The 14,760-nt window shown below is 38.2% G+C and overlaps 1 protein-coding gene across 2 annotated transcripts in view; it reads right to left on the bottom strand.

The window, feature by feature from the left end:
* The window catches only part of NLN (neurolysin), a 49,809-nt gene that overhangs the window by 19,435 nt on the left and 15,614 nt on the right, over positions 1–14,760 (bottom strand). For both annotated transcript variants that reach the window (XM_071579924.1, XM_071579925.1), the window contains exons 4-6: positions 10,057–10,164; positions 7,690–7,792; positions 6,811–6,971 (exon numbers count right to left, since the gene is read on the bottom strand). In XM_071579924.1, coding sequence (XP_071436025.1) covers positions 6,811–6,971; positions 7,690–7,792; positions 10,057–10,164 — 372 coding nt within the window. The remainder of the gene's footprint in view (positions 1–6,810; positions 6,972–7,689; positions 7,793–10,056; positions 10,165–14,760) is intronic.

Below are 14,760 nucleotides of genomic sequence, written 5' to 3'. Positions count from 1 at the left end.
GACATAAAAGACTAGACCCCGATCGAGTTAATGGAATTCTATCCCTGCAAGCCCCCACAAATAAAAGACAAATTAGGCAACTTTTGAGATTATTAGGATATTGCAGACAATGGATTAAAAATTACAGTAGCAAAGTAAAGTTTTTATATGAAAAACTAACTCTTAATGGACTATTAAAGTGGAGTCCAAAAGATGAAAGTCAATTAGAAGAATTAAAAGCAGATCTGGTAAATGCACCTGTATTAAGCCTACCAGATATAAAGAGACCTTTTTTCCTATTTGTAAATACAGAAAATGGGACCGCGTATGGAGTTTTAACCCAAGAATAGGCTGAAAAGAAAAAGCCAGTGGGGTATTTTTCCAAAATACTAGATCCTGTCAGTAGAGGGTGGCCCACTTGCCTACAGGCTATTGTGGCCACTGCTCTTCTAGCAGAAGAAGCCAAAAAAATAACCTTTGGTGCAGAATTAAAGATATATACCCCTCATAATATACGCGGAATATTACAACAAAAAGCTGAAAAATGGCTAACAGATAGTAGGTTGTTAAAATATGAAAGCATTTTAATCCATTCTCCCAAATTGGAACTAGAAGTAACCAGCCTTCAAAACCCAGCTCAATTTCTATATGGAGAACCCTTAGAAAAATTGTCACATGATTGTATTCAAGTAATCGAGTCTCAAACTAAAATTAGAAAAGATTTAGAAGAAGAAGAATTACCTGATGGAGAAAAATTATATACAGATGGATCTTCTAGAGTAGTAAATGGGCAACGCAAATCAAGGTACGCTATAGTTGATGGAAAAACGTTTGAAATTAAAGAATCTGGGCCCTTGGATAAGACCTGGTCGGCCCAAGCTTGTGAGCTATATGCTCTCTTAAGAGCTCTTCAGCTATTGAAAAACAAAACAGGGACAATTTTTACTGATTCAAAATATGCATATGGGATTGTGCACACATTTGGGAAAATATGGGAAGAACGAGGGTTAATAAATACCCAGGGAAAAGGCCTAATACATGAAACACTAATTAAAGAAACCCTAAAGGCCTTAAGACTGCCCAATCAAATAGCTGTGGTACACGTAAGAGGACACCAAAAAGGGCTATCTCCTAAGATAAGGGGAAACAATCTAGCTGATGAAGAAGCTAAGCGAGCTGCATTACTAATGATAAAAGCACAAGAAATAAATAGCAGCAAAATCGAAATAACCAAAAGTTTCACTAATCGGGAAAAAGAAAAATTGCAGCAAGTGGGAGCAGTAGAAAAAGATAACAAGTGGCTGCTACCAGATGGGAGGGAAATCCTTCCCAAAGGGCTAACTCAAAGGATTATGAGAGAATTCCATCGACAAACTCATTGGGGAGTACAAGCATTAGTAGATCAATTTGAAACCAAATATATAAGTATAGGAACTTATAACATTGCCAAACAAATTGTTGGAGAATGTTTGACCTGTCAAAAAGTAAATAAACAACAATTAAGAGAAAAAGTACAAGGTGGGAAGGAATTAGCTAAAAGACCATTTGAAAGGCTACAAGCCGATTTTACTGAACTACCTAAAGTGGGAAGATACCATTATCTCTTAGTTTTAATAGATCACCTTACCCACTTTGTAGAAGCTTTTCCTGTAGCTCGAGCAACTGCCAAAACAGTGGTTAAAATATTATTGAAAGAAATTATTCCCCGGTATGGAGTCATAACAGTAATAGACTCAGACCGAGGGCCACATTTTACCTCCAAAATTATTAAAGAGGCATTAGAACCTTTTGAAATTAAATGGGAATATCATACTCCTTGGCATCCTCAAAGTTCTGGGAGAGTGGAAAAGATGAATGAAGAAATTAAAAAGCATTTAACAAAACTAATGATTGAAACCAAAATAAATTGGGTAAAATGTCTGCCTTTAGCTCTGTTAAATATAAGAACTCAACCCCGTACAGATATCGGAATATCCCCCTTTGAAATGCTGTATAGAATGCCATATGACTTTGGAGTCCCAATTGAACACCCAAAAGTAAAAGAAAAACTGTTGCAAGAATATGTAGTAGAATTAATGAAAAGAAAGAAAAAGTTAGAAAAAAAAGGATTAGTAGTCCAAAGACCACCCTTAGATGTATCTATACATAAGATACAGCCTGGAGATAAAGTGCTAATAAAAACTTGGAAAGAAACATCCTTAACCCCTCGCTGGGAAGGACCCTTTCTTGTTCTACTTACCACAGACACTGCAGTCCGGACAGCAGAAAGAGGATGGACTCATGCCAGTAGAATCAAAGGACCAATCCATGATCAGCAATGGGAAGTGGTGAATAACTCAAAGGACTTAAAACTGACTTTACGAAAAAAAGAACGAATAAGCTAATCTATAACTGTACATTGTGTAAATGCAAATTGTAATTATTATCCATTTGTATGCTATAAAAGTAAGGTCAAGAGAGGTGGTGGGTGCACAGTCATTACGAGAATACTCCTGAAGAAGTTTTTTTCTAGGAGTAATATAATCAAAAACAAAGTTGAAGTTCAAAAACTTAAAATTAAAGGTAACAGTGAGAAAATACAAAAATTTCAATCTGATAAATTATGGGAAGTTTTTATAAAAGATAAAAAAACTCCGAAAAATATCACTAAAAAGTGGTGAAGATAAGCTGTAACTTAAAAAAAGCAAGAAATAAAAAACAACTGAAGCACATACCAAGTAAAGTAAAACGAGCTAAGCTAAAGATCCCCTGAAGACTACACTTGCTGCCGAGAAGATGATAAACCCCGTTGCTCGATGCAACCGAGTAGACGGAGGAGGCAGAGGTGTATTACTGTGGGGACTGTTAATGGCTAGCCTTGTTGGAAATCCAACAAATGCTCTGTGCCACCAGACAGAAGGTGCAATAAAATGCCTTGTAAGTCCAAAACAGTCTTTCCCCCACTCAAAACAATATGAACCAGAGTTTTGGGGTATAAAACTGCATTGTGGTAATAATTATGCTCAAAATGACCTTATAATTCCACCATCATCTCTTAAACCATGGGTAATAACGGCAATTTTGTTAGCAGTTGTAGAAACAAGTAAAGCAAAATGGCCATTAATTTTTATAGAAATAAATCTAGTAAGTGGGGAAAATCCTCATCAACCCTATAATTGGACCTTGGTCAGAAGAAAAGATTCTTATGTTATCCAACAAATAGTTACACCCGGATCCCCAAGTTTCACTGCCTCACTTTGTAATCTAATACCCACAAACCAATGTGTAAAGAAAAAGCCTTATTACTTCTGCCCAAGTTCCAATCCTGGGAAAAGATACTGCAATCTTCCTGATGAATATTATTGCGCTCACTAAGATTGTGTTACTATAGCTGCAGCTTGGGAACCCCCAACTACGGATAAATTCCTAAAAGTTGGATGAGGGCCAGCTGGCTGTAAACCCCCAATTTACAACATGGTCTTAGAAAGGCGAAAAATAAATACCCTTGGTAATTGCAAGTACTTATACCTTAATGTCACTTCTCCAGAAGATTTTGGGTGGAAAATAGGAAAAACTTAGAGTGTGAAATACTGGGAATCTGGTAAAGATCAAGGAGAAATAATAGTAATAAAAAAAGAAGAAGTAGTAGTTGCAAAAGCAGTAAGTCCTAAACAAATACTTAACACACCAAAGGCACCTACAGTAAGTCCTAATCAAACAATTAAACCAACCCTATTAAATCGTACTAAGCGTGCTCCTAAAACATCAGAGGAAACTATCACAAAAAATGAAACAAATCCACTATGGAAAATAATACAGGCCTCCTATCAGGCCCTAAATTATACAAACCCCAATATGACCTCAGCCTGTTAGCTCTGTTATGATGACAAACCCCCTTTTTACGAAGCTATTGGATTAGACCTGGACTTTAGCCTAAATGAAAAAGTAGCCCCTAAGCAATGTAAATGGGAAGAAAGACGAGCAAAAATCCCAATGCAATATGTAAGGGGGAAAGGACGCTGTATAGGGAAAATACCTACATCAAAGAAAGAGCTTTGCAGTGTACATAAAAAGAAACTAAACAAAGTCAACAAATACTGAGTCATTCCTCCAAAAGGAGGATGGTGGATTTGTTCAAAAATAGGTTTAACTCCTTGTATATCTCTTAAAGTATTCAATGCATCCAAAGATTACTGTATCCAAGTAAGAATAATTCCCCGAGTACTGTACCATCCAGAAAATGAAATGTACGATTATTGAGTAAAAAAAAACCATAATATTGTTAAACGAAAACCTTTCACAGCCATAACTATAGCCACCCTTTTAAAATTAGGAGTTGTAGGGGCAGGAACTGGTATAGCCTCCCTTGCACAGCAAAACCAAGGACTTTCATCTCTTAGAGCTGCAGTAAATGAAGACTTAAAAAGAATAAAAACGTCAATTTCAAATTTAGAAAAATCCCTGACATCACTGTCTGAAGTAGTCCTACAAAACAGAAGAGGGCTAAATTTATTATTTTTACAACAAGGTGAGTTATGTGCGGCCTTAAAAGAAGAATGTTGCTTTTATGCTGATTATACTGGAATAGTCAAAGATTCTTTAGCCAAAGTAAGAGAAGGAATTGAAAAAAGAAAACGAGAAAGAGAAATACAACAAAAATGGTGGTTTAACCAGTCTCCCTGGCTAACCACTATAATATCCACTATAGCAAGTCCCCTAGTAGTGTTATTATTAGTGTTAACTTTCGGACCTTGTATTTTAAACAAAATAATTAATTTAGTTAAGTCTCGATTAGAAGCTGCTCACTTAATAACATTAAAAGAAGCAAATGTTGTTGCTAGTGAACATCTGTTACAAGAAGACCCAACTTTACAAGCAGCACGAGAAACAATAGCTAGGTTTGATCAGCAAATTAATAATTGGTAGAAAAAAAACAAAAAGGGGGGATTGTAATAGATAATTAATTTGCTAGAAACCAAATCAAATAGTATTTTTAATTTTGTCTTAAATGTAAAATTAAATATGCCTGAAAACTTGAAGATAACCAAAAAGACAGCTTCTCAGCAACGCCTTATCAGAGAATAGCTCAGTGCTTAACAAAGAATGTAAAGTACTATCTGTAGAGAAAAAGAACGAAGCCCCAGTTTCGATATCTCTCAGCCCGGTGCCTTCCCCCCCCTCCTTCCCCTACAGGTTTATCTAGCCCCAAACAGTTTCGCCCTGCTAAGAAAAATACCTCCTTGCTTTTTTTACCGTTTCTAGCCCTAAGAATTCCCTTCTTCTCCAAACCCCCCCACTGAATCTCCGGGAAAAACCCCCACTTCCTCTCAGCCCCTCCATCTTTCCCAGTACAAGCCTTTCCTGGCCATACATGCCCAGTTTCACTCCCAAAACACCCAAAACTCAAAGCCACCAGTTTTTCCCTTTTTTTCTTTTCCCCTGCGGCCCCGGTCGGTCTCGACTCCCACGCCAGCCGCGCTGGGGGGCCCTGGCTGTCCCCATGTCCTGCCGGGGCGCCTGCCAGCCGTGTCGCTGGGGGCCGGGTCCCACGGAGCGCCCCCGGGGATCCCAGTACCACGGTCACCCACAGCGCAAGCCCTGCCAAGCTCCCCGCCAGTTCCCCTCCCCCCAAAGGAAGGCCGTGTAGCCCCCACACCTGGCCCCAGCTACCCCATGCCAAGGCAGGAGCACAGTGGAGATAGATCAGCAGAGATAGCCGCTAAAAGCTGAACCAGCGTGGGGAGCCTGCGACCAAGCATACCAGCAGGCGCCGGCTCGGCACGAGCCGACCCCCGTCTGAACGTGCTGCATTGTAACCCTTCCTGCTGTGTACGACCAAACAGAACATCATGCTAACGCCTGCAGTTTGTTCCTTGCCGAGTATCCCCGACTGTATAGCCACATGGAAACCCCCCCACTCCTGGGCACCATGAATTGCGAAACACGGCCGGACCTGGTTGAAAACTGCAACTGTTACAACGAACAGAACTGAGCCTGCGCAAACGAAAAGTGCTTACAAACTGTTATGTAACACATGAAAACTGCGCCTGCGCAAAGGGGGCGTGGCCTACGCCAGAGAAAGTGAATATAAGCAGAGCCCTGGACGAGAGCCAAATGTGAACCTTTTGAAGCTGGTCTCCTGAGTCACCCGGTGCTCTGCTATCCTGCAAGCACTGTGTTGCTCCTCTCCTTGCCTTCACTAAGAGCTGCAGTCACTGAGGCTAAGGCCTACGGAGCTAGATGCTAAAATCACTTAATAAAATCACTACCTCTTTTTTTAATAAATGCTATTAACCTTTTTTTCTCCTTATAAAATAAAATAAACGTTAATTTATCTAGCTAATGCCTTGGTGCCTATAACATCTTTTATAAAACTAGATGGTTTTTTTAACATCTAATTAAAACTCTCAACAATATGCAATGTATTAATTTCACATTTAATCACCTGCATTTTATAATTGAAACCTGTGCTTAAATAAGCCCTCTCATTCTGAAGAATCCCAAAGCACTGCAAAAGCCACAACCAGACCTCCTTTCCTGTGAGCAAGGTGTCAGTAAGCATCTGCAGAACACTGTAGAGAAATCTGGCAAAAAATCAGAACCCTATTTCTTTTAACAGCACCACTTAAACATTAAGACACCTACACACACACATGTGCACAGAGGCAGAACAGTAGCTGCTACAGTCTCTGGGTATCAGAATAAACTGGAGCAAGGAACTGTTAAATATCACGCTGGTAAGTTTTGAGTTCATAATACTACACAATATGCAGGACTCAAACCACATTTCAATGTCTTGCTCCATTTTTCAACCCTGTCGTTGCACTGCAGAACAGCCAATGCACAACATACCTCTTTGCATCTCGAGTTAAAGGCAGATTCCATTTTTCTCCTTGTTTCTGAAATGCAGCACTTCTTCATAACAGGAAAGTAGTGGGGATACTTCAGTGTTACTTTATATTTTTCTTCCACAGTCTCCTCTAAACTATTAATAAAGTCATCAGGAAGCCCATCTATAGAACACAGTTTAATAAACAGTGTTTACCACAATTTCCTACTCCCCCATTTTTGTGAGACTATAGCATTTGTTTTGCTGCAATCTACTTTGACATTAGAAATCTCCATAGAACTATAACCTCTGTTATTACAGCTATTTGCTGAAACTTTTTCAAATTCCACCACGCAAAATAAAATCTGGAAGTGTTTGTGAGTAAAAGAGAAATACATGTAAGGCTACAAGACAAAAACTGAATGAAAAAAAGTCTTTAATGTTATTAGAGCACATTTTATGCTGTGCCCTTCAGATAATGAAACCCCACACTCTCTGTCACATAAATTTCCAGCTTAGTTTAAATTACTGAATTAGCTAAAATATATTGCAGGACAAAAAAGTCTTCTGCAATGATTACAATGAATGTAATACACAGGGAATTGCTTGGTGGAGAACAAAGAAAAGGAGCAGAGTAAAGTTACGCTAAAAAAAAGGTAGAACTGATACGCTAATTTGATGCAAGGCAAACACCTCAGGAAGCAAAAATCTATGAAAACATTATGAAAACCTGCAAAGGATAACTCGAAACTGACTCTGGGGAAGGATTATAAAGGAAACAGAAAAAAATTAGAAAGCAGTCAGAATTTCACTTGTTCTAACTATCGTTCGTGGGGCCAAAACCAGCTACTCCAGTAAAACTGGAAGGTTGAAGAAATTAAAATAGCAAGCATATCACTCACCAAGTTCTTCCTTAGAAAATACGAGAAATGTGTTTTCCTCATTCAGGTTTTTGTTAAAGTCTATACACAACTCACTCAATTTTTTCTTCATTGCCTTTATTTCCTGTATTGGGTACAAACTGAACTTAGTGGAAAAACAAACATCAGAGTTGGCAACTTCTAACCTCTACATGAATAGTACTTCACTTTTTCCAGTTAGGCTCTCTACTAGTTGACAGTAAATACCAGCACTGAGCAAGTAACACACTGCAGAATCACACTGCACTCTGCCTCAGTCTCCTTTTATGTTTCTTTTGGCCCTAAGCAATGTTATGGCCAAGGAACTCTGGGTCAGGGCTATCGCTCCAGCGTTCCAAACTCAGCTCAGAGGGGACTGAACAGATTAAACATGTTCACTGAACATTTTTATGTGCTAACATTTGATTATTTTCTTTTATTTGAAAAGCTAAATTGCAATTTTAAGTGTAAAAACATCCACTAAAATCAATGAAAATGAAGGGAGCAAAAATTCATTCAAACTACTGAAAAACACTGCTTTGGAATTGTACAGAAAGACAAAAAAAAAACAGAACACCACAACACAAGACCATTCCAAAGTTATTTTTAAAATCATGATATTCAGCCATCTGAACCATTTTCTAATGTATCTCTTATCAAGTCTCTATACCTCACTGTTAAGTTCAAAGAAACACAGTAGATACCAATAGAACATACATGAAATAAAACACTTGGCAAAAACTACTATTAGCCAAATTTTTCACCTAAATATAATTCAACTACTGTCTCCAAAAGAATTTCAAAATACCTTTAGAGGCATCAGTTACTCTTAAACTATGAAAATACACATGAAACTGTTCTCACTAATTGAAAGATGTGGGTGAAGAACGATTATTTTCTGCAAAGAGTAAAGTCTACTCGAGAGTCAGAAATAAAGGTTGTTATACACTGCTACATGCATCACTCAGAATTTAAAGAGAATTATGGTGGCATCTGTAGAATACTAGAAGATAAGGGCTTGTGTGTTTGCCTGAAATGCCGATAACCAGATAGCCATGGAGCTAACCAAGGACTGCTGGCAAGAACAGCCAAGGACTGTTGGCAGTAACATGCTGTGAGGAAGAAAAAGATGTGGCTGGAGAAGGGACCATACAGAGGTAGGGCAGCACTTTTCTGAGATAAACGTCCTTGTTCTGTCTCCTTGAGATAAGCTCAACCCAGTGCAGCATAAGCACAGAAATGAGATGGAGAAGCAGGCATGGACTGTGGGGAGTGGGATCAAGACCACCACAGACCTCCAATGCCTGACTCATTTCCAGAAAGGTCTAGAAGAATGGACTACACATGATGACTAACTTACATAGAAAGTGCAAAATTTATCTTCAGGGCATGGGAAACTTCTCTGTAAAAAGGTATCCCCACCAAACCTCTGGACACCTCTTCAGCTGAAATGATGCTGAAGCCAGGACTGGTGGTCTCTCTTTCTCCCTTCTTTCTCTCTCCCCTTCTTTAATTCATCTCTCTCTGTCTGTCTTTTCCCCTTCACTCTACTCTTTATCCAAAACCCATTGGCCATGTGCTTATACTGGAAGGTCAGGGATTAACATACGAATTCCCACACCATGCCTGCAATTAAATAATAAAACTTTGTAAGCTTTTGTGGACTCCCTGATTTTGTCGTTTCTTTCAAACACAATCATCTAAAGCCTTGGGTGCTTCCTTCTCCTTCAGGGTGGGATGCCATAGCATCTCAGATGCTGTCAATTTTACTCCATGATTTCTGGAAGTGACAATTGCTTTCATATGCATAAGTAAATCCTCCCTTAACGGAAACAAAATTCTCAGAGTGGCTTGTTTTTTTCGTTAACCTACTTCTGGAGGTATTTTTCAGATGAAATGCTAAAATCTTGGTCACATTTTACTACACTGGTCAATAAATGAAATTAAAATAGCTGTGTTTGCAACAGTTACACATAATTCTGAATGAAAGTGCAGACTCACTAGCAACATTTTTTGAGACCTCTCTTTGCTAGGAATGTAATTTAGGCATTCTCTGTAATCACAATAGATAACAAACCCCTTCCAGCTCGGCTTCTTTTACTCCTCAAAGGCTAAGAGCTGATGCATACAACATCTATCCATCAAGTACCATGGGTGTCTATCAGATGAAAACCTTAGGACTTAAAAACCTTAAAATGACTGAAGTTTAAAGGATGGATCTGGAACTAAGAACAGTTAAGATCAGAGTAATAATTCAGCAGGTCCAAAAGCATGAAGTTCAAACACATGCTTAGTACAGCAAACCCACCATAATTTTACCCTTTTAACAGTTTATAACCTTTGCTTAATAAACAAATCGTTCATATTTACATTCTGCACTTCTTTGGGGAGATGGAGGCCATTTCTTTTTCCCACTTGAACTGATTTATCTAGGTACCGCTTTGTTTCAGGCTTTACATTTTCAAGATTGCAGTTTTGCTGAAATGACAGAATAGAATACCTGAATTAACACAGTGTAAGAAACATAACAAATATTAGAAGTAAAAAAGGAACATCCTGGACTTTAGTGTGAAGTAGTTTCCAAAAAGAGTTACCTTACACAATAATATTCTTATATTGATGTAGAATGGTTTTAAAATACTATTTTTCACCAAGTATCTCAGCACTTTGACATGCTGTCATAATGGCAAACCCTTTTAGTTTACAGTACAGTGCACTTTAGCTTTTACTGTAGATAGCTTTCTTACACATACTTGAAGAAAATCAGTGGTATAAAGTAATACTGTGCCTTAAAAGTCTGAGAGATTGAAAAAGATTAGATGTGTCACTGAAGGTTATCAGATGGGATAATATTAGAGCATATACATTTTTTCTTTCAGAATCAATGAACCAGTGACAACACAGAAACAAAATCATAGAAATTCTGAGTTGGAAGAGACCCACAAAGATTATTGAGTCCAGCTCTTAAGTCAATGGCCTGTGCAGAAATCACACCTGCAACCTCAGTGTTACAAGCACCATGTTCTAAGCAAGTGAGCTAAAACAATATTTCTATGTTATGCCATTACGAAGATTTTTCAATCATTTTTTCCTAAAGCAACCCACAATAAGATACAGGATAGTGTTTGTGACAGAACATGGATCAGTCCTGTGCAGGTCTTCCTTCAAACTGACTACAGCATGACTGTATAACTCAGAAAATAATGCTGTACAGCTTCTAATTTTATCTTCCTCCACCTAAAAGGAACATTAAAAATGTTACTTGGTAGAAAGGACACATTCTATTTAAGTTGACGTTCAAATACGAAGCTGTTGGAATTAGCTGTGACTTGTCTTAAGAACCTCTCATCAGCTTACCGACATACAACTAATTCTTGGCTAGCGCCTCTGAAAAGTAAGGATGTTGAAACATGCAAATTTTATGAAGGAGTCGCAGAATTGTGTACAGCTGTCAACTAATGATGTGCCAGTACAAAACACCTCACTTCCTGAAGCAGAAAAATCAAGAGACAGGAACATAGTTGCATTCCACAAAAAACATAAGTACAAGTAAGAACACTGAACAGATATTTCCCAAATGTCTTTTATAAATAATCCACTTAACAACACAAACAATATCTGCTCCCACCAGTGCCATGCACATGAGATTAGAAAATCTGTGGAAATTAGTTTCTAGAACCATGAAAGGCCTTACAATAGTTTAGTTTTCTTTTAACTCTGCATCTTACACTCTTTTGTATATACCAGTAGTCTATATGCAAGAATTTATAAGGCTGGTGAAAACAAATGACAAGTACTTAATTTTGTGATAAACTAACTTTTCTAAAGCACTAGACAGATTTAGCTTAGTTTACTGATACTGTCACATGATGAATACTTTTTCTTTTTAATATTATCTGTTTACAGGTAATTTTTATAAATAGATATAATACTTACAAAAGGATGCTGCTACTACTATAGGTCACCAGACAGCTAAAGTCAATAATGATTCAGCTATGTGATTGCATCTAGTTCCCTTCACTAGAGCTCTGATTTTTTTACATCTAGCACCTAGATGTCACTTTAGTTTGTTCATTTGTTTTTAAATAAAATGATGTAAATGATAGAAATTTCTTTCTTGGAGGAAAATAACTGAACAAAATCATGCCTTCTGTTCACTCCACATTAAACCTCATATCTCCATCCCTGTTTGCAATAAAGTGTAAGGCAAGTCATACAGTACTCCACAACACAAAGATAAAAAGAATGCTATTGCTCTACTCCCTGCAACACTCAGGTCTCCTGCTGTGTTTCTGGCAACAGTCCCTGAAATTCTGCAGCTTCATAAAGATCTTCATGCTATCAAGAACTACATCTAGGAGTATCAATGCAGTAACACTGAGTACAAAAATCATTGTAGAAATCAGAATTTTCACATACTGTTTTTCCACTGGACACCCCACAATTCCAGGATTCTTTTTTTCTGACCTAAGACTAGTGTGACAGAAGTAGCACAACACCAAAATGACAGAGGTGAAAAACACAGACACTGCCACTATATTGACATTTATACTGGGCTACCTGTTCTGCAAGAATCAAAAACAGAAAGGCTGAGGAACAAAAAATGGTGCTTTGAACGCTAGAAAAAGCCACTGCTTTTATTACAGTAACACCTAAGGACAGAGGATTGTAAAAAGTCTCAGTGAACTATCTGGGGACTGTGCTGGATCAACCAGTCCTTCCACTGGTAATACAGATCTGTCATGTTCCTAAAAAATTCCTGGGCCCAAATCCAGCAAAGATTTTAGGTGGAAGAAGGGAATTCACAAACACTAATTTTAAGCCCTTAAAGCCAGTGAGTATTGGCTCCTTCTACAGCTAAGACAAAGATTCTTGTGGGCAGAAAAAGGAAGAAAATTAGTATTCATCTTTCTCCTTTGACTATATGTAGTCAACAGACTATATGATGCCAAAAGAAATCAATGTTAAACAGCTACTTAACACTAATTAGCCCTTGTGAAGTTTATTTGCATCACAGACACGCTCAAGGTAAGAGTAATACACACTCACAAAGCCCACTCAGGTCTCTATGGATAAGCAAGCCCGTAATCCTTCACGGGCACAGGAACCAAGGGTGCTCTGTGGCCACCTCTGAACTCTGGTCTCATGAGGATGGGATACATCACCTGGAGTTTCTCTGATGATCAACTTCCGCAACAGAAATATGAATTTTGAATATACTACACATATGAAATCTTGGAACGTTTCAGAACTTTTAGAATTGTCATGCTTGACAATTTTATATACCATTTCATACTTTTTTGGACAACCATGCTACCTTGTTCCAGAAAGAAATCTTCAGGCAGAGTACGAAACAAAACCTACTGGGAATTCCATAAACAAAACCTGCAGCAGCTGTTTACACCAGGCTGTTTCCTGAGGGCATGTGGGTGGAGAAGACTGGCAACATTCTTAAGCATGTCTCTACTAGTCTACTATCCCATCCCATCAGATCTCGGAAGCTAAGCAGGGTCAGCCCCAGATTAGTACTCGGATGGGAGACCTCCTGGGAAATGCCGGGTGCTGTAGGTTCTAGTCCTGAGGACTTCACTGGCACTGTCCAAGCTCACTCGGCCGTGGCAGATGAACCTGAGGACTTAAATGGTGGGGCCAGTTCTGCGCACGCTGAGCCTCACCTAAAATCCACTGCACAGGTTGGAAGGGCACACCCACGTGGGGACAGCCCTGCCCAAATCTTCGTTCGCGAAGTTTGGCCATACATACATACATAATAGTCAGCATATGCAGGTATTAGAGCTAATAAAATTTAAAAAGGGAGTTTCACTACCAAATTCACTTTTATTCCAAGTTTCAAACCTCAAAGTGAAAGTTTTCCAAAGCCTAAAATCTGGAGCATACTCAGCAACATAATTTTATGAAGGAATTTTCCCCCTCAATGTGTGGGGAAAAGAAAGAAATTACATTATTTTAGTATTTTCCTAAATTAAATACAAAATCCTGAATCATTTTCCTCCACTAACAGTTCTTAAATAAAGCATAATTTAGAAAGAATAATAAGCAGTTGTTAGCTTGAAAAAGTTTAGGCTTTATTAAGGGGAGCAAAAACATTCAGGAGGCCACTGAGATCAAGTAGATTTACTAGTCTCCTAGTGGACTGTGTTATAAAGAACAGGGAAGTGTGAGGACCCTCATTCTCCTCATCTCATTTGAGTCTGGGCCCAGTGCAGGACTGTAAAACAGATTCATCCACCTGAGTTATTAAAACCCCAGTGAGGCCATGAAAAAACTGATTTCATTAAAATGTTTTACTGCCTTATTTGAACTGATGATTTCAGAAGTCTGAAGTTTGTTTGTGGAAGTTCTTTCATGCATTCCTGGAGCCTGACTTTTTAACTAAGAGTTTCTAACAGGAGAAGACATTAGAAATTTAGCTAAAATTAACAGCAACTTTATGGTTTGGAAATAGCACAATTTGACCAGTCTGGCATTATGGCAATTTCACATTTTTGCTAGGGGAAAACTGCTACTACTTTCACAGTTATGATGAAGCTGATGCATGCTCAGAGATTGCATCTCTGGAAAACTAATACTAAGTCTTAGTCAACATTGCAAAAAGCACAGATGATGACTCCAAGGAGCAGGGATCCAGTATCTTAGCACCATCACAAGAAGGTTAAAAATCAGTGGGTTTGAAAGGGAAGATTCACATCTAAGGCACATGAAAGAAATACTTTATTTTGATATTTGATAGCTTCCTTGTATCATCCTCAAATTTGACCTTCAGAAAATTATTACTAAATGTTGCTAGACATATTTGAACAAAACCAAATACTCCTCCCATTTGAGCAACAAAATAAACAGTACGAATGAAGAATACAACACAGCTATACATGCTCAACTGGAAGAAAAGTTAAACAGAAAAAAAATACAAGGGAGAGAGAGTAGTTCAACAGAGAATGCAACTTTTGACTTAGTTTTATTTTGAGGCTGAAGCAACAGATGAGGAAGACTATGAAGTGTAGCTGTCTGTAATTATCCAAAGAGCTAATTTCAGAGGTCACTCCAAGCTATAAG

Source organism: Pithys albifrons, chromosome Z (genome assembly GCF_047495875.1).
Source record: "Pithys albifrons albifrons isolate INPA30051 chromosome Z, PitAlb_v1, whole genome shotgun sequence".
NCBI classification, from domain to species: domain Eukaryota; kingdom Metazoa; phylum Chordata; class Aves; order Passeriformes; family Thamnophilidae; genus Pithys; species Pithys albifrons.
The sequence above is the reverse complement of the archived record's forward strand: the minus strand, read 5'-3'. Positions and strand labels throughout refer to the sequence as shown.